Source organism: Gopherus evgoodei, chromosome 21 (genome assembly GCF_007399415.2).
Source record: "Gopherus evgoodei ecotype Sinaloan lineage chromosome 21, rGopEvg1_v1.p, whole genome shotgun sequence".
In the NCBI taxonomy this organism is placed as follows: domain Eukaryota; kingdom Metazoa; phylum Chordata; order Testudines; family Testudinidae; genus Gopherus; species Gopherus evgoodei.
In genome coordinates this window covers 13,137,604-13,161,447 of record NC_044342.1, presented here as the reverse complement: position 1 = coordinate 13,161,447, position 23,844 = coordinate 13,137,604, and the positions used below count along the sequence as shown (strand labels likewise).

Here is a 23,844-nt window from a genome sequence, read left to right as displayed (position 1 = left end):
CAGCCCCACACCCACCCCTTCTCTGGGAGCCGGCTGCACGGCTTTCAGCTAGTCCGTGTCCAGACCACGCCACAGAAGCATCTATACATGCTCATGCTCCAAGCCATTCACTTTCTCACCCTCACGTCCCACCTTGACTCAAAGTGGCAGGACCTCCTGACACTCTAGAGGGTGAGGAGCCCCAGTGGGCCCGCCTATACTCCACTCTGGTCCCAAGGCCCACCGGGGATATCAGCTGGTGGTTTCTTCAGGGGAGCGTAAGCACAGGCATGTATTTGGCGCAGTTTGCCCCTGTACCAGACACCTGCCCCTTCTGTGGCATGAGAGAGACTCTGGCGCACATTTACTTGCAGTGTGTCAGCTTGCAGCCCCTGTACCGGCTCCTCAATCGGGGTAGAGATATATCACCTTCATGGCTCTATCTGGTAGGTGGGGTCAGAGCATTCCTACCACCAAATAATGGAGTATGAAGCACCTGATCTCGCTTTCAATAACTTTTAGCCCATTGGTGAGGGAAAAAACCCAAGATATGAGAGATCCTAATTCAGTTCTGTCCTCTGACTGATTTGGAGAAGATATATGACTAGAGATTCCCCATGTGTCAGCTGAATGCCTTCGCCACTGAACTAGAGGATATCCTGAAATGGGGGCTCTGTCTTTCTCTCTCCTATTGAAGTTCTTTCAATTTAATTAAATAATCAGAAAAAGAAGCTGAGAAGCACTTTGTAGCTCAAGGGTTGGTGCACCAACCTGAGAAGTGGCAGATCCCTGTTCAAATCCTTTCTCTTATCTTAGCATGAAGAAAAATTGAACCTGGGTTTATCACATTACTGATGAGTACCCTAACCATGGGGCTAAAGGTTACAAGCCCTACTTATACTCATGCCCTGCCCCAGCTATTTTTTTCTGGGCTGAGCCAGGTGTTGAACTCATTCTCACCTCAAATTACTGAGTTGCCCAAATTGCTTGACTCCAGGAGATGGTATCCTGTCTGTGGATCATAATGAGGGATTGGCACATCCCTGCAGCCAGATTTAGGCACCAAACTCCCTGAGTGGGGTGAGACTTAGGCCACGCTTTTATCTTTACTGTCTCTCCTTGGCTAGCATAGGCTGCCTGCTGCCTAGCTGTCTGGATTATTAGGAGCCTGTCTCTCCTCATTTATTATACATGTAACCTGGATGCTGCAGTGCCCACGTCCTTTTCATAGGTCCGTGACACTGACATGAATGTTCCTCTTTTCAATCATAGTTCTTACCACTTATTCTGCATATTTATTCCAGCATTTTTAAAGTAATTTCCAGAGGCACATAACTACTAATATTGCCACTTTGCAAAGGGGAAACTGAGTCCCAGGAAGGGGAAGAGACTTCTCCAAGGGCACACAAGAGATCAGAGCTGGGACTACAACATAAGTCTCCTCATCTCAGCACATGGAGCATATTTATTGGTCGATGTGGGAGGTTATTTTTTGTTATTAGCTGATATGAATAGAAAAAACAGCAACACATTTTAGATATGAACAGTGTCACAGTTCAGGGCAACTGCACCTATATCCCCCCCTTTATTGCCAGCCAAAGATGCTCACCTTCTAGGCATCATCTCTCTTGGGCAGAGACACACAGCTCTCTTTCTCCTGACCAGGGCTTTTGCAGGCTACATAGCTCTGAGTTCCCTAGTAAGCACGCTGCCCTTGCAGGCCACATTAGCTTTCTCCTCAGAGATGAGAAACAGTGTAACTGACACAGTTGTTACCACACAACCCTTCGATCAAAGCTCATTTATTCTTAAGGTAAAAGCATCACAGAGAAAAGCTTAACACAATGGAAGATCCTATACAGATGCTAAAACAATTTCCAGAGACCACCCTAACTCTAATCTTGGGCTCTCACTGTCAAACAGCTCTTCAAATCTCACACTGGGATTTTCCTCTGCCTACAAGCACCTGTTGTTCAGAACAAGTCGCCCCCGATGACTCTGAGAGTCCCCTCTTCATGTTGTTGGGCCTTTGGATCCTGGGAATACATAATTTGTAGTCAAAGATCCCCTCCCCAGGAAAAAGCTTCCAAAGATCTGGTTGAGAGGTGGGTCGTTTCCATTTGCCTCCTCCCCAGCATTTCTTAGAAAAACTATTCAACTAACACTTCATTCTCATTTGATCCCATTGTTTCAAATTGTCCTTTAAAATTCAAACAATTTCTAAAGGTTACAGCAGTCATGTCTCCTGGACAAGTCATACAGACTTATATTAATACCAAAACATTTGCATTTTAAAACAATGAGCTCCTAAGACACTTCCTCTTAATTCATTGTAACTTAATTCCATAAGGGCCATCAAGCATAATGCAGGAAATCACCGTAGCTATCACAGGCACCACAATGCCTGACTTCATCTGCTTTAAGGGTTGTGTTAGGGTTGAGGTTTGAGAGGGTTGCCCAGGAGCCTGCCATAGGCAGTAGCTCATATGTCCAGACACAAGAGCTAAGGGGCTTTTACAGCATAAATTGAGGTGCCTAGTGATAGCTCACCTATATAGATAGGCACCATCTGAGTTACAGGAGGAGCTCAGTCTGGAATTTTGGTGCCTGTATTTGGGCTTTAGGCACCTAAATTCCTTTGTGGATCTGGGACATAGAGACCTGAAGATGCATAAAGGCAGAAATGGGATTTTCAAAAGCCCCCAAGCAGGATATGTGCCTAACGCCCACTGAGGTCAACTTCCAGCTTCCCAAGTGAGATCTTCAGATCTGCACAACAGAGCTCTACCTTTAAGGTAAAGGAGTGACTAGTTTTCTCAATTTCTGTGCGCAATTAATTTTCTTAGGGCACATTGGACCTCTTTGTTTCTCAGGCTGTAGATGAGAGGATTGACCATGGGAGTCAAGACTGTGTAGAAGAGAGAGAACACTTTGTTGAGTTCTCTCAGTGTCTCAGTGTCTGGTAACATATACACAATCATCAGGGTCCCATAGAAAATTGTAACCACAATAAGGTGAGAGGAACAGGTGGAAAATGCCTTTCTTCTTTGGGTGGTGGATGGGATTCTCAGGATGGTGGAGATGATAAAAGCATAGGATGTCACGGTTAATAGAAATGGGGGCAGAGTGTCTATAGAAGATAATATAAAGGTCACCAGTGTGATCAGGCTGGTGTCACTGCAGGAGAGTTTAATCACTGGGGTGAAATCACAAAGGAAATGGTCAATTTCATTAGGGCCACAGAAATGTAATTGTGACATTAAACATGTTACTATGGTCATTGCCATAAATCCACCCATCCAGGACACAGCTGCTAACTGCAGGCAGATTCTACCTCTCATAAGAACCGTATAGTGTAGTGGTTTGCATATTGCTAAATACTGGTCATAGGACATCATGGATAAGAGATAGCATTCACTTGCTGCAAGCACACCAAAGAAATAAAATTGAGTGATGCAGCCACTAACAGAAATGGTTCTGTCCTCGGTCAGGAGACTGGCCAGCATCCTTGGCAGGATGGTGGAGCTATAGCAGGTCTCCAAGCAGGACAAGTTCCCCAGGAAGAAGTACATGGGGGTGTGTAGGTTCTGATCAACCACCACTAGAACCATGATGAGGATGTTCCCACCTACAGTCACAATGTAGATCACTAGAAACAGAAGGAAAAGAAGAATTTGCAGTTCAGAGAGATTTCCAAATCCTAGGAGGTTGAATTCTGTAACATATGTTTGATTATTCCTTTCTTCATGAGCTGAATATATATTCCGTCTTCCCCAATTTTCCATGAAATTTATCTATTAACAAGTAGCAAGCGTTGAAAGAGATTGCAGTATAATTGAAATCAGATTTTTATCTAGTTGATTGTAGAAAACTTCAAACTGTATAAAGAAAGAATGATTTATAAATGTTCAAAAGCCAAGACATTGGTTTAATCACATACTGTACACAGTGTTTTGGAATGGAGATTCCCCACTTGCAAGCTCCAAATGGCAGCTACACTGTTAATTTTTCACTCTTCTGACATAGCTCTTTTTCATAGATGCATTGATATGAAAGTCACGCAGGACAGTATATCGTAAGCCATACCATTTCCTTCAATTCATTCCTCTTTGACCTAGGGCATAATTGTTTGAAGTACATCCAGAAGGGAATCCTGTAATCACCTGTTCTGAGCCCCTGGATCACATGAGCCATAGCTCTTCTCCAATAACCTCTGCATTGAGTTAAGCATGTGTTTGAGTTAAGCATATGTAACGAACTTGGAAATACTGGCATTATTTTATAACAATTCTGTGCATATCTCAATCTGATAATTGATGATGGATTGCTTGCTATGGGGTAAGATTAAAAGGGGTTGTAAGAGGAACATAACATTAAAGGCAAAAAAAAAAGAAAAAAAGAAAGAAAGAAAAAAAAAGTGACCAAGATAAGGAGCAGTGCAGCAAACTTTCATTCACAATTAACCAGGTCATGAGACACCAACGTTGCCAGTTCTTTGACTCAAGCTGGGAAAAGACACATCCAAAGACACTGGCCAATTGAAGGATTCACTGTGAGGCACAGGCCGGTCTACACTAGAAGCATTACAGCAATGAAGCTGCACTGCTGCAGCTCACTGCTGCAGTGTGTTGAAGGAAGATGCTCTATGCTGACAGGAGAACACTCTCCCATCAACATAATTATGCCGCCTCCACCAGAGGCAGAAGCTATGTTCATGGGAGAGTGTCTCCTGCTGACATAGGGCCGGAGTGAACAGTGCTTCAATCGCTGTAATTTGCTTTGCACAGGGGTATCTTTTTCACACCCCTGAGTGACATACATTACATCCACTTACGTGGTGGTGTAGACCTACCCACAGAGAGAGGCTCTGCAGGGAGGCAAACTGTCCCTCAGACTCAGAAGTCGCATCTGGAAGAACCTGAGCTATGGAGAGAGAAGTTAAGCGCAGGCAAAACAAGAGCCGTCTAGGACACTTGGTTGTTTTATCCCATTTTCCTGAATGCTGTGTTCCCTTGGGCATATAAATAACACTTTGTATTGAAGAACTTAATCCTGCATCACTGCAAACTCCTTCTGTAGCAGATTCATGGAGGTAAAACTAGAGCAGAGCAAAACTCCAGATAAACCAGCTGGGGTAACACAGCTGGTACCAAGGAGGTGTTAACCTGGGGATTAGGAGAAGGGTGAGATCCTGAGATCCAAACAAAGAGAAGTGAAAGCATGGTCTTCTCACTTGAAAGGGGTGCACTTGGGGGGGACTGGTTAAAGGGTTCAAGAATGGACAGTCTACTCAGGACAGCAGCTGTTCTTGATTTCGTTAGTCATCCTCACTTTTCATAACATGCACCTTATTTCTAAACTGAATTTTTTTGGCTTCATTTTCCAGCCATGGGTTCTTGTTTTGCCTTTCTCTGCTGGATTAAAAAGCCCCTTAGTACTTTGCATTTTCTTCTAAGAAGGTACTCACTGACCGTATTCAACTCGCCTCTCAATCTTTTGTTCAATATCTTCATTAATGATTTGGCGGGTGGGATGAATTGCACCCTCAACAAGTTTGCAAATGACACTAAACTGGGAGGAGTGATACATACACTTGAGGGCAGGGATAGGATAAAGAGGGAACTAGACAAATTAGAAGATTGGGCCAAAAGAAATCTGATGAGGTTCAATAAGGACAAGTGCAGAGTCCTGCATTTAGGACGGAAGAATCCCATGCACTGCTACAGGCTATGGACCAAGTAGCTAGGCAGCAGTTCGGAAGAAAAGGACCTAGGGGTTAAAGTGGACGAGAAGCTGGATATGAGTTAACAGTGTGCCCTTGTTGGCATTGGTGAGGCCTCATCTGGAGTACTGTATCCAATTTTGGGCCCCACACTACAAGAAAGGGGGTTCCAAAGAGGATGAATCAAGACTTTTCTCAGTGGTACCAGATGACAGAACAAACAGTAATGATCTCAAGTTGCAGTGGAGGAGGTTTAGGTTGGATATTAGGGAAAAAAAATTCACTAGGAGGATGATGAAGCAGTGGAATGGATTATCTAGGGAGGGTGGTGAAACCTCCTTCCTTAGAGGTGTTTAAGGTCAAGCTTGACAAAGCCCTGGCTGGGATGATTTAGTTGAGGATTGGTGTTGCTTTGAGCAGGTGGTTGGATTAGATGCCCTCGTGAGGTCCCTTCCAACCCTGATATTCTATGATTCTATGATTGTTCTTAGAAATTAAACAGTTTTAGCTCCTTCACTCTCATTGCAAGGCATTTTCTCCAATCTACTATGTTATTGTGGCTCTTTTCTACACCCCCACCAATTTTTTCAACATTCTTTTTTTAGTGTGCACATACACCAGAACTGGATGCGTTTCAGTCTCACCAATGCCTGGTAGAGAGATAAAATCCCCTTCTCATCACTCCTCCATTTATACATCACAGGATTGCATTAGCCCTTTGTGCCATAACATCACATGTTTAGTTGCTTGTCCAATATGACCTCTAAACTTGCTGTGATGGTGGTGAGGGTCACACATATCAGCTTCCCGGGAGAGGGATATGTATGTAATGGCATCATTCTAGTGCGTGGGACTAGGCAGTGACACTGACAAACAGCACAGATGGGAAAATGACTGTGCCCCATGCACAAAGGGAACACCCCGACCAGACTCCACAGATCCTTCTCACTCTTATCTCATCAGTGACTACCCAATCTCTGTTTTGAAAACCTTCAGGGAAGGAGACTCCAAGCTCTCCACAGGCATTTTCGTCCATTGTCTTACTATTCATACAGTTAGGATTTTTTTTCCCCAGAAATTTAATCTTAATCAATGGTTTTCCAACATTTTTCATTTGTGGATCCCTAAAAAAAATCATATGGAGTTGTGGAGTCTTTTGGAAATCTTAGGCATAGTCTGTGGATCCCGAGAGGTCTGCAGACCACAGGTGGAAAACCACTGATATAAATCTGCTATGCTATAGTTTGAACCTGTTGCCTCTTGTCCTGCCCTCTGTACTTACAGATAACAACGTTCTCCATCTTTTTTCTGGCAGCCTATCAAGTATTTGAAGACCACTATTGTGTACCCCTTTAATCTCCTCTTTTCTAAACTAAACATACCCAGTTCCTTCAGCCTTTGCTCATATGGCTTCTATTCCATCCCTTCGATTATCCTTGTTGCTCATAGGCAGAATCTGTGCTGCAATACTCTCAGTCACTGTCTCTAGGGTCTCTGTTCAGCAACATAGGAAGCAGTAATGAGACATATCATGGAGAGAATGGGGAATGATGGACAGAAGGAAATGAACAAGCAAACTGTTTGCCTGAGAGATTTCAGGGTACTCGTTATCCCAATATCACAGTGTTTTTCTCCCTAAGACCCTCACAGTTTCACCCAGCAATGATTAGATTTACCTGTAATCATCAGCATAAAGGGACAACCTTTTCCTTGATTGTGACTGGGTGTGTGATCAGGATCTGGTTTCCTCCATCGCTCTGCTCTCCTCCTCGTCTCACTCTCACTCTCTCTGGAAAGACACTTACATTTGTCTGAAGCTGCTTCTGCTTTCTCGCTAAATGCATACTCTTGTGTGTGTTACACCGCACCTTACTGCCAGCTGTTCTAGATTCTTCCTGAGGTTATATGGGAGAACAGCCCCATCCTGGCTTTGGCTGCTCTTGGGATCTCCCTTGAGGCTGCTGCTAATGAGAGTTTTAATACTGCCTTCATGCAGAAATAAATACTGTGTTGCTTGTTAAAACAGAGTAAACATCAAGGTCACTGCAATCTCCATTGAAACCTTCAGGGAATGTCCCTTTTTGCCATGGCTTGCGTGGTGTGCATGTGTGTGATAACAGACACTTTGAATACGGGGTCCAGTTCTCACTGGTCTGTATCCAAAGGGACATAGTGAAACTGGAAAAGGTTTGGAGAAGGGCAGCAAAGTTGATCAATAGTATGGAATGGCTTCCATCCAAGGAGAGAATAAAGATTAGGACTGTTCATCTTAGAAAATTGACAGGATAGGACAGAGGTCTATACCTTAATGAATAGAGTGGAAAAAGTGAAGAAATAATTTACCCTTTCACACAACACAAATACCAGTAGTCCCCTGAAGAAATTCATAAGTATCTGGCTTTTTCACACAACATACCTGTGATTGTTGTGGGATATTTTGATGTGCAGGAGGCCTCTGGGGCCAGTCCACCCTATCACAGTGTCCTTTAAAACTCATAAGATTTCCCAAGGTTACATTAGTCAAGGTCACTGAAATCCCCATTGAAACCTTTTTGACATGGATGGCAAAAATCATATGGAGTGTGTATGTGTGCAATAACTGACACCTTGAATACGAGATCCAGTTCTTGCTGGTCTGTATCCAAAGGGACATAGTGAAACTGGAAAAGTTTTGGATAAGGGCAATAAAGTTGATTAGTGGTATGGAATGGCTTTCATCCAATGAGAGAATAAAGATTAGGACTGTTCATCTTAGAAAAATGACAGGATAGGATAGAGGTCTATACATTAATGAATAGAGTGGAAAAGCTTAAGAAATAATTTACCCCTTCACACAATACAAATACTAGGAGTCCCCTGAAGAAATTCATAGGTATCTGGCTTTTTCATACAACATACCTGTAAAGCTCATTGTTATGGGATATTTTGATGTGCAGAACTGTAATTGTTAAAAAAAACCCTGGATAGGTTAATGGAGGACAGGTCTATAAATGGGTGTTGGACAAGACGGCCAGGGATGCAATCCCATGCATAGGGTGATCCTAAACCTCTGACTTCAACCACTTTAGTCTTTTCTGGCCCCAGCTGTCCAGCTGGGCTTCTTAATAGCTCATATCCCCTTCTGGGGGTTGATCATTGTCAAATTGTAGGCCACTTCCCCAGTGGTTTATGGGGGGGACCCAGGTCAACCTACTATTCTGGGTCCAAGGCCAGAAACCCTAAGAATGGCAGCCATGTGCCACCACATGTCTTTAATGAAACTGCTTTCTGTTCCCTGGGCCACTTCCTCATGGCTCCAGCCTTCACCAAAGCTTCATCCATACCTCTGTGTTCTCCTATGTTCAGGCACAGCAGCCAGGCCTAAGCTTGTCCTCGCTGTCCCAGTCCCTTTCAGCACTGATCTGTCCATGCTGCTGTAGCCCTTCAACCTGCTAAGAAGGCCATTTTCACTGCTCAGGCTCTAAGCTGCAACTGCCCCCTTTTCTCACTGTAGCTCCGTTCACACCAGCCTGCAGCCCCCTGATTGGCTATCCCCATGCAGCCTACCCCATTGCCCGCATCCCATGCAGACTCTGTGCAGCTTGGAGGACTCCTCTACTACTCTTTTCCTGAGATAGGTGTAGCAGGGCCTTGAGACCTCCAGCAGGAGGCCTCTGGGGCCAGTCCCCTCATCACAGTGTCCCTTGAAGCTCATAAGATTTCACAAGGTTACATTAGTCATGTCTTCTAGACAAGTTACATACAATCCCATAATAACACACGAGCTATGGGGACTTTTTAAATTTGGGTGCCTAGTGAATTTAGGTATTTACCGAGTTATATGGCAGGTGAGCAGTGGTTTAGTGGATCATATTGGTATCTAAGTCTGGGACTGAGCTGTAGGCTTTAGGGACCAGGACCCTTTTGTTGGTCTGGGATGCAGGCACCGAAAGATGCAGAAAGGCACAAGTGGGATTTTCCAAAGCATCCAAGTAAGGCGGGAGCCTAACTGCCACTGAAGTCAGCTTACAGCTTTGAAGCTTTGGAAAAACAGAGCATTCTTCTACAATTGAGCTAAAAGAGTGACTCCATTAGCTGGTTGATGTTCTCATTCCTGTTGTTTTATATACCGAAGTCAATGGGAGTTAGGCATTTAGATGCTTTGAAAATCCCATTAGGTACATAAATACTTCTACAAATATGGATCTTAGATACCAAGGGGAGAGGTAGGATAGCTGTGTATAACTAAGATACATATTGTAACTATGATTCATGGTGATTAAACCTCTGAACGTGGTCTTTCAATGGAATGCTATAGCCAAAAGAGCTAACGTACTCTTGGACGTACAAAGAACTATGAAGTACAAGCAGGAAGGTAGTTTTAGCTCACTATATTAAACCTTTGAAACAATGCCTGTGATCCCGTGTGTTACTCACCTCTTTTGGAAAACACAAACCCAGTTACTTTGATGTGAGTATGGAGCAATTTGATTGAAGCTGATGTCATGTCTCCATACTCATCCTGGCATAAATAACAGAGACTTCTGATGTGATTAGCAGAATAGATTACTGTGGCAATCTAGCAGACATCCATTCCATTCTGGAACCTAAACCCCAATGAACAACTTTGTCCCATTAGCCAGGGACAGTGGTGCAGACCCCTAGAGCTTTTGCGATATTTCTAATATTTACAAAGCAGCTGATGATCTTGGTTGGAAATGGAAGTTTTCCTTCTCCTAGGTGCACTGCCTGCAACAACTGATGAGCCTGTACAGGGAGACTTTGGCAAACCAGTAAAGTGCTTAAAACCACTATGGGTTATTGTTAAAGGTGGCCTAGTCTGCAAGCTGTAAATTGGCCAATCAGAAATCTCAGCTTGATCAAAGCAGGAGGGGAGGGGTTTTTGGCTGCCACAAAAAGGGCAGTTTGATCCCGCGTCCTTCCTAATAAGAATTGTGTTGAAGTTGCTGATACATTTTAAAAGAGCAAGATATGCCCCAGGAATGTCTATTGGGGTTAATCAATATCAGAAGGAACCTCTTGCTTGATCATTGAATCTGCTTACTTAACAAGGTTTCGTTAAGGGACATGTCATTCTATTACTAATGTATAAATAAGAGGAAAAAGCTTAAGATAGTTGGACACATTTAGGGACTCTTTTTGGACTCTCCCTCTGGATACGTCTTGCGGTCCTCATCAGCAGATGAAAGATTTGGCCACCGAAAGCCTGCCGCTATGTCACTCGAAAGCCACACTCAGTTTTGGTAAGTACGAGGGTTGGAGGTGTTTTACTAATCTTGTTGAGGACATGTGTAAATTTTTGAGACTAAGTAAAGTTTAGCTTTAAGTGAAAGCACTGTTGTGTTGTCCTGTTGTGCCAGCCACCCATCGGTCATACAGCCATGTCTCCCCTGATTTATTTCCTAAGACCTCCTCACACAGAGTAAAAGTTACCAAGAGCTTTCAGTTGAAAGAACCCTGGGTAACAAGCTCACCTTCCTGAGACAGGCACAGAAAAGTGATTTACCCAGGCTCACTCAGCAGCAGGACTACAGCCCCCATCTTCTGAGCTCCAATCTTGTACCCTCTTCACTGTACCATACCGCCACCCCTAAAGCATCATTATTTTACATTATTTTATTTTCTATTTTAAATGGCTCTTAGCTGGTGCCCAAATATCCTAATCCAGAACCTGAGCTCCTGCAAGCTAACAGAGCACCAGGCTGGAATTTTCAAACTATCGTAAAAATCCCATTGAAAATATTTGGCTCTTACTTCCGTAAGCTGTTTTGGAAATTCTCTTCCAAATGACCTCTGAAGGATCAAACAGTCAGATTGTGCCACAGTCATAAATGTGTGCACAGTGCTTTAATCCCCAAACCAGTCTTCTTTCCAGACAGATATATGGTCTCATCTTTTTTAAATAAAGCATACTATAATAAATGGGAGTTAAATGCCTGGGTAAATTTGAGAATCTACCTAGACACTTATCTGCATCTTTAGAACATTTCATAATTTGGCCCTTAGGAATCTGATCACTTTCAAAATGATTGGGATGAAGGAAATGAAGTCATGGACGTGCTTCAGATAGATCCCAACACTTTTCAATAAAGTATGAAAACATATAACAATTAAAGGGAGTCAGGCACATTTGAAACCCCAGCTAAGTACCTATCTGCATATTTAGGAACTTTAAAATTCTGGCCCTGATTAATCCAACTATGTTTGAAAGTAGTTGGGCTGAGGAACCTAAGGGTATATCTACACTGCAGCATTAAACCTCCCAGGGCCTCAGAGACAGGGTTCCAGCTTGAGCCCAAAACTTTTGAAAGGAAATTTTATAGCCTTGCAGCCTGAGCCTCATGATCCTGAGTCAGCTGACTGAGGCCAGCCATGAATCTTTTATCACAATGTAGATGTACCTTAAGTCACCCAGGTGTTTTCTCAAAGAGCCTGACACTTTTCAAATGCAGAAATCAATATCAATTTCTCAACACACATTTTTCTTTTCACCTGACATTGAAATGACTTTTAGGATGAAGAGATGTTCCACCAGAAATCATTCATCTCAATTAATATTTTATTTCAACATCCAGGAATCCATTTAGGATCTTACAAACCTTCTGATCATTGCAATATTGCATATGTAACAAACAAAATATCAGCCGTCCAGTACAATCTTCACAAATAGAAAATTATATTGGAAGTCCTGACAAAAAGATGAGAGAAAAATATTTACACAATCTGAAACCCCCCCCTCAGGGATTCCAGGACAGAACTATGTAAAGTATAGACTTTTCCCAGTACACTCAGAGTAACAAAGTAGATTAAACATGTAACTGAAAATCTTTAATTCCACTGTGTGGAATGCAGAGCACATGAGAGTTATTATTTCAGTTGGGTCATTAGGAAGTATCAGCTATAATCAACTATAAATGCTGCCTTCCCAAAACATAGTGTATCTTCATATTCCCCAAGAAAACTCCCATTGGCATGAACTAGGGAAAACCTAGGTGCTAATTCCATTAAAGGTCTGCCAGATTGATTCATTCCCATATCAATCACTCTGTCGGAGTCCAAGTGAACACTAGACATTTACTGATGACCTTTCTTAGGGACCTCCTTGACCTCTTTGTTTCTCAGGCTGTATATAAGGGGACTGGCCATCGGAGTCATTACTGTGTAGAAGAGAGATAACACTTTGCAGAGCTTTCTAAGTTTGTCAGACACATAGACAATTATTAGGATCCCATAGCAGATTGTTGCCACAACAAGGTGTGAGAAGCAGGCGGAAAATGCCTTTCTCCAGCCACTGGTGGAAGAGATTGTCCAGATGATAGCAACATAAGATGCCAAGGTTAAAAGAAATGGGGGCAGGATATATATGGGAGAGAGTATAAAGGTCACTGGTTTTATCAGGCTGGTGACACTGCAGGAAAGTTTAATCACTGGGGTGAATAACAAAGGAAATCATCAATTTCATTGGGACCACAGAAATGTGATTGTGACATTAAACATGTTGTTATGGTTGTTACTAGAAATGCACTCCTCCAGGACACAGGTGCTAACTTGAGGAAAATTCTCCCATTCATAAGAGCTGTGTAGGGTTGTGGTTTGCATATTGCTAAATACTGGTCATAGGGCATAAGCGCTGGGAGATAACATTCATCTCCCACAAGAAAATAAAAGAAAAAAAAATGAATGATGCACCCGCCAACAGAAATAGTTCTGTCTCCATTCATAGGACTGGCCAGTACCCTGGTCAGGATGGTGGAAGTGTAGCAGGTCTCCAAGCAGGACAAGTTCCCCAAGAAGAAGAATATGGGGGGAGGGTGAAGGTGCTGATCAGTCATAACTAGTGCAACAATGAGGAGATTCCCTGCCATGGTTACTATGTAGATTACTAGAAACAGCAGGAAGAGAAGGCGCTGCAGTTCAGGGAGATTCCCAAATCCCAGAAGGATGAATTCTGTGATATAGGTTTTATTTTACTCCTCTCTTTTCTTCAAGTGCTTTAGACTTTGCTCCTTCATCCATTTTCCATGAGATATATCTGGTGATACATAAAAATGTAAGAAACATTAGAGAGCTAGCTGTACACTACATTTTCATTCATTTGATTCAAGAAAAGGTCAAACCTCATAAGGAAAGCATGTTTTATAAGCTTTCCCAGAGCCATTACTTGGCTATTATCCGAGATGTTAGACAAGATTTTGGAATAGATTTTCCCTGCTTGCCCACCACAAAATCAACCAGACTGTTAATTTATCACTTTTCTGCCCCCAGCTTCATTCATTCATAGATACATAGATCTAAAGGCCAGAGAGGAGTGTATGTTGCATGCCACAGGGCTTCCTTGAATTAATTCTTTGGTTGAACTAAAGCAGAAGGAACTACTGGCATCATCTAATCTGACTCCTGTATGCGAGAAGCCATAACACTTCCCAGCTTACCCTGAATTTACCCTCAATACCTTGTGGTTAAGTAAACCATATGTGACAAAGTGGGACATATCTTGCATTATTTTGCATCAGTAAAGTGTCTAGCTGTGTATTTTAAAGAATGATGGATTGCTTGCTATGTGGGTGAGATTTGAGGAAGCAGACAGGAAAGGCAAAGCACACAAACGGTGACCATGTCAGTAGCCAGCAGGATTACACAGTTGTTTACCAAGGCTGAGAAAAGAGAGATTAAAAGAAACTGTCCAAGTAAAGGATTCCCTGTGAGACACAGAGAGAGGGTTTGCAGGGTTTCAACTATCCCTCAGACTCAGAAGTGGGATCTGGAAGAATCTGAGCTATGGATAGAGGAGTTAAGCACAGGTAAAACAAGAGGCATCTAGGACTCTTTGTTGTTTTAACCCATTTTCCTCAATGCTGTGTTCCCTTATGCAAATACATGCCAATTTGTTTCGAAGAAGCTCTTTCTATGTCCTGCAAATACAGTACTGCGTATCTGCTTTATATCCACAGAAATCTGCACCTGAAGATGTGAATGCGGATATCTGAGGACCAGTTCTGCGAATCACGGATGGAAGCAGATCCAAATTTTATATCAAAAGATGTGCAAATCTGCAGACATCCACATTGTATCCGTGGGTCATTTTTGCAGATGGGATGTGGATACAAATTTTTTATCTGTGCTGGACTCAACCTGCAAGCTCATTCCGTCGCCGGCTGAGGGAGGGAAATCTATAGCAAGGCCAAATTCCAGTTAGACCTGGTGGGGTAACACAGCTGGCACTAAATGGGTGGTAATCTGGAGATTCAACGAATGGTTGGATCTCAGTATCCCAAGCAAGAGAAGGGGAAGCATGGGCTTCTCACTTCCAAGTGGTGTGCTGGGGAAACTGGAGAAAGTTCCAAGAAGGAGCAGCCTGCCCAGTGAAAATGAATGCAAATCCTGCAGAAATGCAGACAGGCGTGATTTTTGAAGACATCGAAGGTGGAGAACCCACTCCCTCCTTTGGTGCTTTATTTGAGTGGATAATCACCCCCATGAATCATCATGTCATTTGTGCCTTATTTCTAAATTGAATATGTCTGGCTTCAGTTTCCAGCCACTCCTTTATGTTTTTTCATTTTCTGCTGGATTCAATGGCCTTTTAATATCTGATATATTCTCTCTAGGAAGCTATGAATCCACTGTAGTCAAGTCACCTTTCTAACGTCTTTCTTATACATTTAATAGTTTGAGCTCCTTTGCTCTCACTGGAAGACATTTTCTCCAGCTCCTCCCCACACTGCACCTCCCCACATTTTTGTGGCACTTTTCTACACCCTCTCCAATTGTTCAACATCCTTTTCTAAATTCACACATAGACCAGGACTGGTTGCAATTCAGTCTCACCAATGCCTAATAGAGGTCGGATCACCTCCATATTCCTATTCATCTCTCCTCTATTTATACATTGTAGGATCACAGTAGTCCTTTGCTCCACAGTATCACACCTAGAGCTTATGTTGTATTACTTGTCCACTCTGACCCCCAAGCGTGCAGTGATGGTGGTGAGGATCACACAAACGACCTTCCCCAGAAAGGGATAAAAATGTGATGGCATCATGCTAGTGCCTGGGACTAGGCAGTGACACTGACCAACAGCACAGACGGGAAGATGACTCCACTCAATTCGCAAAGAGAATAACACGAACAAACTCCACAGATCCCACTCACTCTTATCACATCAGTGACTCTCTAACAAACCCGGGGACACATTCCATACCCGATCCACAACATAACCCAGTTCTTGTGCTTGAATTTGCTGGGGTGAAACTGTGGGAGAACTTTGTTGCAGAAATCACAGCCACTCTATGGAGGGTCTCAGATCAATGATATTCAGAGAAGCGATAAGCCATAGCAAGGGGAGAATGCAGAATGATACATCACTGTAAATGCACAAGGAAACTGTGTACTAGAGAGACAACTCAGCCTGTTCTGCTTCCCAATATAGCAGGTGTTTCTCTCTCAGATCCCTAGTATGTGACCCAGGATTGGTCAGACTTACCGTTAATCCTCTGTATGAAATGTCAACTTCTCCACTGATGGTTGCTAGGGGTTGGAATCAGGATCCATATTCCACCATCACTCTTCTCTCCTCAGTGTCTCAGACAATCCCATTCACTCTGTAGAGACACCTATAGTTTGCCGCTGGGCTGCACTGCTCTTGCTTTCTCGCTTGATGCACACGCTAGGATATATGACAACCAACCTTAGTGCTGCCTGCTCTGGATTCTTACATGGGCTACAGAGAACAGCAACTCACCCTGGCTGTTATTGGTCTCTCCTTTGATACTGCTCATAATGATCATTAGTCGCTAGCCCTCATGGAGAGTATTAAAATCCCATTTTGTTTATTTAAACAACATAAACATCAAGGCCATTGCAATCCCCACTCAAACCTCCAGGGAATCTTCCTTTTTGTAATGCCCTGTATACATGTGGGCCAGGAGTCTAAGGCCTGGGCACATGTATATATACATCTAGACACGTCTCTGCATGTTTAGAATGTTTCAAAGAAGGCCCCGTACAAATCCAAATATCTTTGAAAGCTATTGGGTCTCAGGAACCTTAGTCATTTTAGTGCTCTTGAAAGGTCCTGGCACTTTTCATATGCAGAATTAATTAGCAATTTCGCCACTCTTATTTATTATTTTTTTTACCTGACAATTAATGGTCTTTAGGATAAAGAGATGTCTCACCAGAAATCATTCATGTGAATTAATTTTATTTCAACATCCAGTAATCCATTAATGATCTTTCACACCTTCCAATTGTGGCATGATAACATACATAACAAAGAAAAGTTAAGACAAATAAAATATTCCCACATATAAATTGTATAGAAAACACTGACACTTATCTACATCTTTAGAACCTTTCAAAATCTGTCCCTTAAAAATTAAAATAATTTTGAAAATCACTGGGACTTGGGAACTTTAGTCATTTAGGTGCTTGTTCCAAATTCAATTTTGAAATGTAGAATTAAATAGCAGTTTCTCCATGCAATTTTTTTTCCTGACATTGAGGTGTTCTTTAAGGTAAAGAGATGTCTCACCAGAAATCATTCATATCAGTTAAATCTTCTATTTCAATATCCAGGAATGCATTTAGAATAGTACACATGACTAATAATTTCATGACAACATGTATAACAAACAAACATTATAAAGACCAGTGAAATCTACCCAAATCTAAAAGTGTATAGGACACTTAATACCAAGATGAGAAACTAAATACTTTAAAAATCCAAATCCACCCTTAGGTATTCAAGAACACGGCTATGTAAAACGTAGACTTTTCCCAACTCAGAGCAAAGATTCAAACAAAACATGAAAGTAAAATCTAGAATTCCATTTGAATGCAGAAAACAGGAAAGTTAAGATTCCAGCTAGGGGAGAAGCAAGCATCAACTCTTACAAAACGAGAATGCAGACATCTCCCAAATTAGCATGTCCTCATGTGCCCCAAGAAAGCTCCTATTGTCATGAGCTAGGGACAGCCTAAATGCTAAATCCCTTTCTAGCTCTCCCTGATTCATTCATTGCCATATCAATCATTACTTCTCAATTTCTATAAGTGCCATATATTTGCTGATGACTTTTCTCAGGGCCACCTTGACCTCTTTGTTTCTCAGGCTGTAGATGAGGGGATTGACCAGGGGAGTTAGGACTGTGTAGAAGAGAGAGAACACTTTGTTAAGGTCTCTAAGCGTGTCAGTGTCTGGTAACATATAGACAATGATTAGCATCCCATAGTAGATTGTCACCACAATGAGGTGAGAGGAGCAAGTGGAAAATGCCTTTCTCCGCTCGGTGGTGGACGGGATTCTCAGGATGATGGAGATGATACAAATGTAGGATGCCAGAGTTAATAGAAACAGGGGCAGGGTGTATATGGAAGAGAATATAAATGTCACGAGTGTGATCAGGCTGGTGTCAGTGCAGGAGAGTTTAATCACTGGGGTAAAATCACAAAGGAAATGGTTAATTTCATTGGGGCCACAGAAATGTAACTGTGACATTAAACATGTAACTATGGTAATTATCATAAATCCACTCATCCAGGACACAGCTGCTAACTGCAGGCAGATTTTGCTATTCATAAGACCTGTGTAGTGTAGTGGTTTGCATATTGCTAAGTACCGGTCATAGGACATAAGTGCTAAGAGATAACATTCAACTCCCAAAAAAAGACCTAGGAAATAAAATTGAATGATACAGCCAGTAACAGAAATGTTTCTGTCCCCAGTCAGGAGACTGGCCAACACCCTGGGCAGGATGGTTGAGGTGAAGCTGGTCTCCAAGCAGGACAAGTTCCCCAGAAAGAAGTACATGGGGGTGTGAAGGTGCAGATCAGTCACAACCAGTGCAATGATAAGGATGTTCCCGGCCATGGTCACAAGGTAGATCACTAGGAACAGCAGGAAGAGAAGGGGCTGCAGTTCAGCATGAATCCCAAATCCCAGGAGGATGAATTGTGTGATATATGTTTCATTTTCCCCTTCTACTTTCTCCATGACATGCATGTAGATTGCCTCTTCTTCTGTTTTCCATGAGATTTATCTAGTGACAGATTAAAAGTTGTGAGCAGTGAAGAAGTTTATTGTGCAATCACACACAGTAAATTCCCAGCCATTTGATTCTGGAAAAGTTCAATATGCGTAAGAAGAGCATGATTTATAAGCTTTCACAGAAACAGACACTGCTCCCCCCTTCCAGACTTTTCACAAGATTTTGGAATAGAGATTCCCCACTTGCCAGCTACACTGGTTATTTATCACTCTTCTGCCCCAAACGTCTTTCTTTCAAATGTGCAGAGATGGAAAGGTCACTGGGACAGTGTATTTTAGGCCTTAACATTTGCTTGAATTCATTCCTTTTTAACTAAAGCCTATAATTTAGAAATATAGCCAGAAGACAATACCGTAATCATGTAGGCTGTGGTCATGGATATGAAGAGCCATAGCACTTCTCCAGTTACCTAGGCATTGAGTTAAGTATATGTAACAAGCCTGGAAATATAGACTAATAGACTTTAAGGTCAGAAAGGACCATTATGATCATCTAATCTGACCTCCTGCACAATGCAGGTCACAGAATCTCCCCCACCCACTTCTGTAACAACCCCCTAATCTACATCTGAGTTACTGAAGTCCTCAAATTGTGGTTTGAAGACCTCAAGCTGCAGGGAATCCTCCAGCAAGTGACCCGTGCCCCATGCTGCAGAGGAAGGTGAAAAACCTCCAGGGCCTCTGCCAATCTACCCTGGAGGAAAATTCCTTCCCGACTGCAAATATGGCGATCAGTTAAACCCTGAGCATGTGGGCAAGACTGACCAGCTAGCACCCAGGAAAGAGTTCTCTGCAGTAACTCAGATCCCATCCCATCTAACATCCCATCTCAGACCACTGGGCATACCTACCTGCTGATAATTTGGCAACTGATCTTTGATTAATTTCCAGAATTAGGCTATCCCATCATACCATCCCCTCCATAAACTCATCAAGCTTAGTCTTAAAGCCAGAAATATCTTTTGCATTTTTTTTTGTATCAATGCTCTGCATAGTTCTATGTGTTAATTTTAGGATGGACTGCTTGCTGTGTGGTTAAGATTAAAATGGGTTCTTAGGGGAATCAGACAGGCAGGGCAAAACAATAACTTAGATAAGGCGTTTCCAAGCAAACACTTATATATAATAATCTGGTCATTTGCCAGCAAAGTTGTGCAGCTGTTTTCCTAAGGCTGGGAAGAGGGAGATCAGAAGACACTGGCTAAGCATATGATTCAATGTACAGCACAGAGAGAGTGTGCGGGGATGAAAACTATCCCTCAGACTCAGAATGGGATCTAGAATAGCCTGAGCTATGGACAGAGTTTATGCTGGAAAAGAGGCATCAGGGGTCTTTGCTGTTTGAATCCTGTCAAGGTTCCTTCCCTACTCTGAACTTTAGGGTACAGATGTGGGGGACCTGCATGAAAAGCTCTAAGCTCAATTACCAGCTTAGATCTGGTCTGGCTGCCACCATTCACAAGCACTCCCCTCCTTGGGTAGCCTTGAAAAACTTCACCAATTTCCTAGTGAACACAGATCCAATCCCCTTGGATCTTAAAACAAGGAGAAATTAACCATTCTCCCTCCTTTCCCCCCCACCAATCCCTGGTGGATCCAGTTCCAACCCCTTTGTATCTAAAAAACAAGGAAAAATTAATCAGGTATTAAGAAAAAGGCTTTTAATTAAAGAAAATAAAGGTAAAAGAAAACCCTCTGGGAGAGATTAGCATACCAGCTACTCTCACAGACAACAGATTCAAAACACAGAGGATATTCCTCTGGGCAAAAACTTAGTACACCAATGAAAATACCCAAATCCCCAATTTGATGCTACCTCTAATTGCATAAGATAGGTTACAAAGAAATAAACATAAACCTATTTATTCCTTTCTAAAACTTACTACTCTGATAAGAGGCTGGTTCCTTGATCTTTTTCACTCGGGCTGAAACTGAAAACTAACAAAGGAAAAAACTTCCCTCCTTCCTTTTGAAACATCTTGTTCCCCCATTGGTTCCTCTGGTCAGGTGTCAGCTAGGCTAGGTGAACTTCTTAACCCTTTACAGGTAAAAGAGGCATTAATCCTTAACTATCTGTTTATGACAAACTCATTTTCCTCAATGCTGTGTTCCTTTTAGCAAATAAATAATACTTTGTTCTGAAGATGCTGATCCTGTGTTTGTCCAAACTCATTCAGTCACACGCTCAGGGAGGAAAATCTATAGCAGGGTGAGACTAGAGTTAGACCTGCTGCGATAACATAACTGGAACTAAAAAGGTGGTAAACTGGGGATTAGAAGAATGGTTGGATCTCACGATCTCACCCAAGAGAAGTGAAAGCACTGGCTTGTCACTTGAAAGGGGTGGGCTTGGGGTAGTAAACAATGATTCAAGTACAGAAAGCCATACCCATGGAGCATGAGAGCAAATCCTCCAGAATGGCTGCCAGTCTTAATTTCGAAGACATCAGGAGGATGATAATCCATAACTTTCCTCAGCACTTTGTTTCAATGGTGAGCCATCTTCCCATGCATAATGTGTGTTTTATTCTTCAAATTATTTTTTCTGGTTTTTGTTTTGACTTTTTCTGCTTTATTAAAGAGCCCTTCAGCCCTGATATTTTCTTCCCATGAAGGTGCTCATCATCTGTAAGCAAGTTCCCCTCAATCTTCTTTCTGATAAGTAATGCCATTTCAGTTCTTTCACTCTCATTGTAAGGCATTTTCTCCATCCCAACCCTATATTATTATGACATTTTCCTGCACCCTCTCCTGTTTTGAAATGTAATTTTTAACATGTGGACACAGTAAAAGACTGTATAGAGTTTGGTCTCAAATGCCTGAGATGGGTTACATCACCTTTCTACTTCTACTCACCACTTCTCACAGGATCCCATTAACCCTTTCTGTTCCAGCAGCACTCATGTTGAGTTCCTTGCCCACTCTGACCCCTACACTTACTGTGATGGTGGCGAGGGTCACACTCACAAACTTCCCCAGAGAGGGATGTGAATGTGATGTCATCACGCTAGTGCCTGAGACTACACAGTGACACTGACCAACAGCACAGATGGGAAGACTCTGCCCCATGTGCAAATGGAACACCCTGAGCAGACTCCACAGATTGCTCTTACTCTGATCCCCTAAGTGACTCTCCAACAAACCCTGGGACATATTCCACCCCCAGCTGCATCTCGTAACCCAGTTCATGTGTGTGAGCATGTTGGCAGGGAACTGTAGGCAAATTCTGTTCTGTGTTACTCACAGCCATTCTCTGTAGTCTCTGGGTTCAGCAATATTAGACATATCAAGTGTAGAATAAGGAATAATACAGAGCGGTAAATGAACAAGCATATTGCTTATCAGAGAAACATTTCAGGCTGCACTTTTTCCCAATAGTACAGCCTTTTCTCCCTAAAATCCTCAGAATTTCACCCAGGAGTTATCAGATTTACCTTTAATCCCCAGCATGAAATGGGACATCTCCATCAGTGATGATTGGGTCTGGGGATCAGGACGTGGATTTCACCATTACTCTGTGCCCTTCAGTGTCTCATGCACTCTCACTCTCTCTGCAAAGACACCGTCATTTTGCTGCAGCTGCTCTTGCTTTTCTGCTGGATGCACTTTGCTGCGTATATTACACAGAACCTTAATGCCAGCTGCTCTGGATTAGTACATGATTTATAGGAAACAACAGCCTCATCCTGGCTCTGGCTGCTGTTTGGATCTCCTTTGAGGCTGCTGATGATACTTTTTAATATTGTCATCATGAAAGAATTTAATCCTGTGTTGCTTGTTAAAACAGTGTAAACATCAAGGCTACTGCAATCCCCATTGAAACCTCCAGGGTATCTCCTTTTTTTGTCTTGCCCTGTGTGTTTATGTGCCAAGAGACACCTTGACTAAGGGAGGGAGGGATAGTTCAGTGGTCTGAGCATTGATCTGCTAAATGCAGGATTGCAAATTCAATCCTTTAGGGGGCTATTTAGGAAGTCTGGATAAAAATCTGTCTGGGGATTGGTCCTGATTTGAGCAGGGAGTTGGACTAGATGACCTCCTGAGGTCCCTTCCAACCCTGATATTTTATGAATACTGGATCCAGTTCTGACTGGCCTATCTCATAAAGGATAAAATGGAAATCAAAAAGGTTCAGAGAAGGGCCACAGAGATGATCAAAGGTATGGATTGGCTTCTATTGTAGGAAAAACTGAAGATTGGGGTTGTTCATTTTAGAAAAGATATTACTACTAAGAGGGTATATGATATGAGTGGTGTAGGAAAAATGGTTGCGGGGGGGACTGGATTCAATGACCTTTCAAGGTCCCTTCCAGCTTTATGAGATAGGTATATCTCCATATAAAGAGAAAGAAGTAAGAACCACTCTAGGTCTTCTGCTTGGCAGATTCCTGTTCAAATCCTTTTGCCTAGCTTTGCAGAAGCAGAAAATGAACCTGAGTCTATTACATTACAGAGGAGTACCCTAATCGTGGGGTTCCTTGTTCTCAATCCCATCCCAAGCCATTTTGTGTGGAGTTAGGCTGATGCCCAGCTCATTCTCATAAGCAGGGAGAGGTGCCTCCCTGCAGCCCTGACATACAGTATGTCTATACGTGCGGTGCCGCAGCTGTACTGATACAGCTGTGCCCTGCAGCACCTCTGGTGAAGACCCTCTATGCCGACGGCGGAGAGCTCTCACATCAGCATAAAAACCCCACCTCCGTGAACAGCAGAACCTATGGAATATTCACACCCCTGAGCAACATAAGTTATGCCAACGTAGACTGTAATGTAGACATAGCCTTAGTCACTGAATTTTCTGAAAGGATGAGACTTAGGTCATTTGGCCAACTGAGGCAGCTCCCAGCCTAGTATGCTGGCATTTGTGAATTCTATTCTCTCCCCATACATTGTGTAGGGAGCCTGGGTGGCTAATTCAGCTTATGTGGATTCAGTTGTTGTTTTAGGTATTTTGTAGGCTCCGAAAAGTTAAACATTGTGAAGGTCTATGGTCCGTCACATAGAAATACACATCTGTCGCTAACATTCTTGTTCTAACCAATGCAGTTTCAGTCCAGAATTACAAAAGCACTTCTCACAGACATGTAAAGGTGGG

General features: G+C 42.6%; 2 protein-coding genes across 2 annotated transcripts; both read right to left on the bottom strand.

Annotated features, from left to right (window-relative positions):
• Positions 1–2,795: 2,795 nt before the first annotated feature.
• On the bottom strand, positions 2,796–3,764 carry LOC115638100 (olfactory receptor 11A1-like). Its single transcript, XM_030539684.1, has one exon. The coding sequence runs from the start codon at positions 3,762–3,764 to the stop codon at positions 2,796–2,798; it is 969 nt and encodes a 322-aa protein (XP_030395544.1).
• Positions 3,765–17,735: 13,971 nt separating this feature from the next.
• Positions 17,736–18,704, bottom strand: LOC115638099 (olfactory receptor 1020-like). The gene has a single exon (XM_030539683.1). It carries the CDS (start codon positions 18,702–18,704, stop codon positions 17,736–17,738), a length of 969 nt encoding a protein of 322 aa, XP_030395543.1.
• Positions 18,705–23,844: the final 5,140 nt, after the last annotated feature.

What these genes read in the sequence shown, in the direction of transcription:
- LOC115638100 (XM_030539684.1), bottom strand. Translation starts at nt 3,764, where the DNA reads ATGGAAAATTGGGGAAGACGGAATATATATTCAGCTCATGAAGAAAGG.
- LOC115638099 (XM_030539683.1), bottom strand. Translation starts at nt 18,704, where the DNA reads ATGCATGTCATGGAGAAAGTAGAAGGGGAAAATGAAACATATATCACA.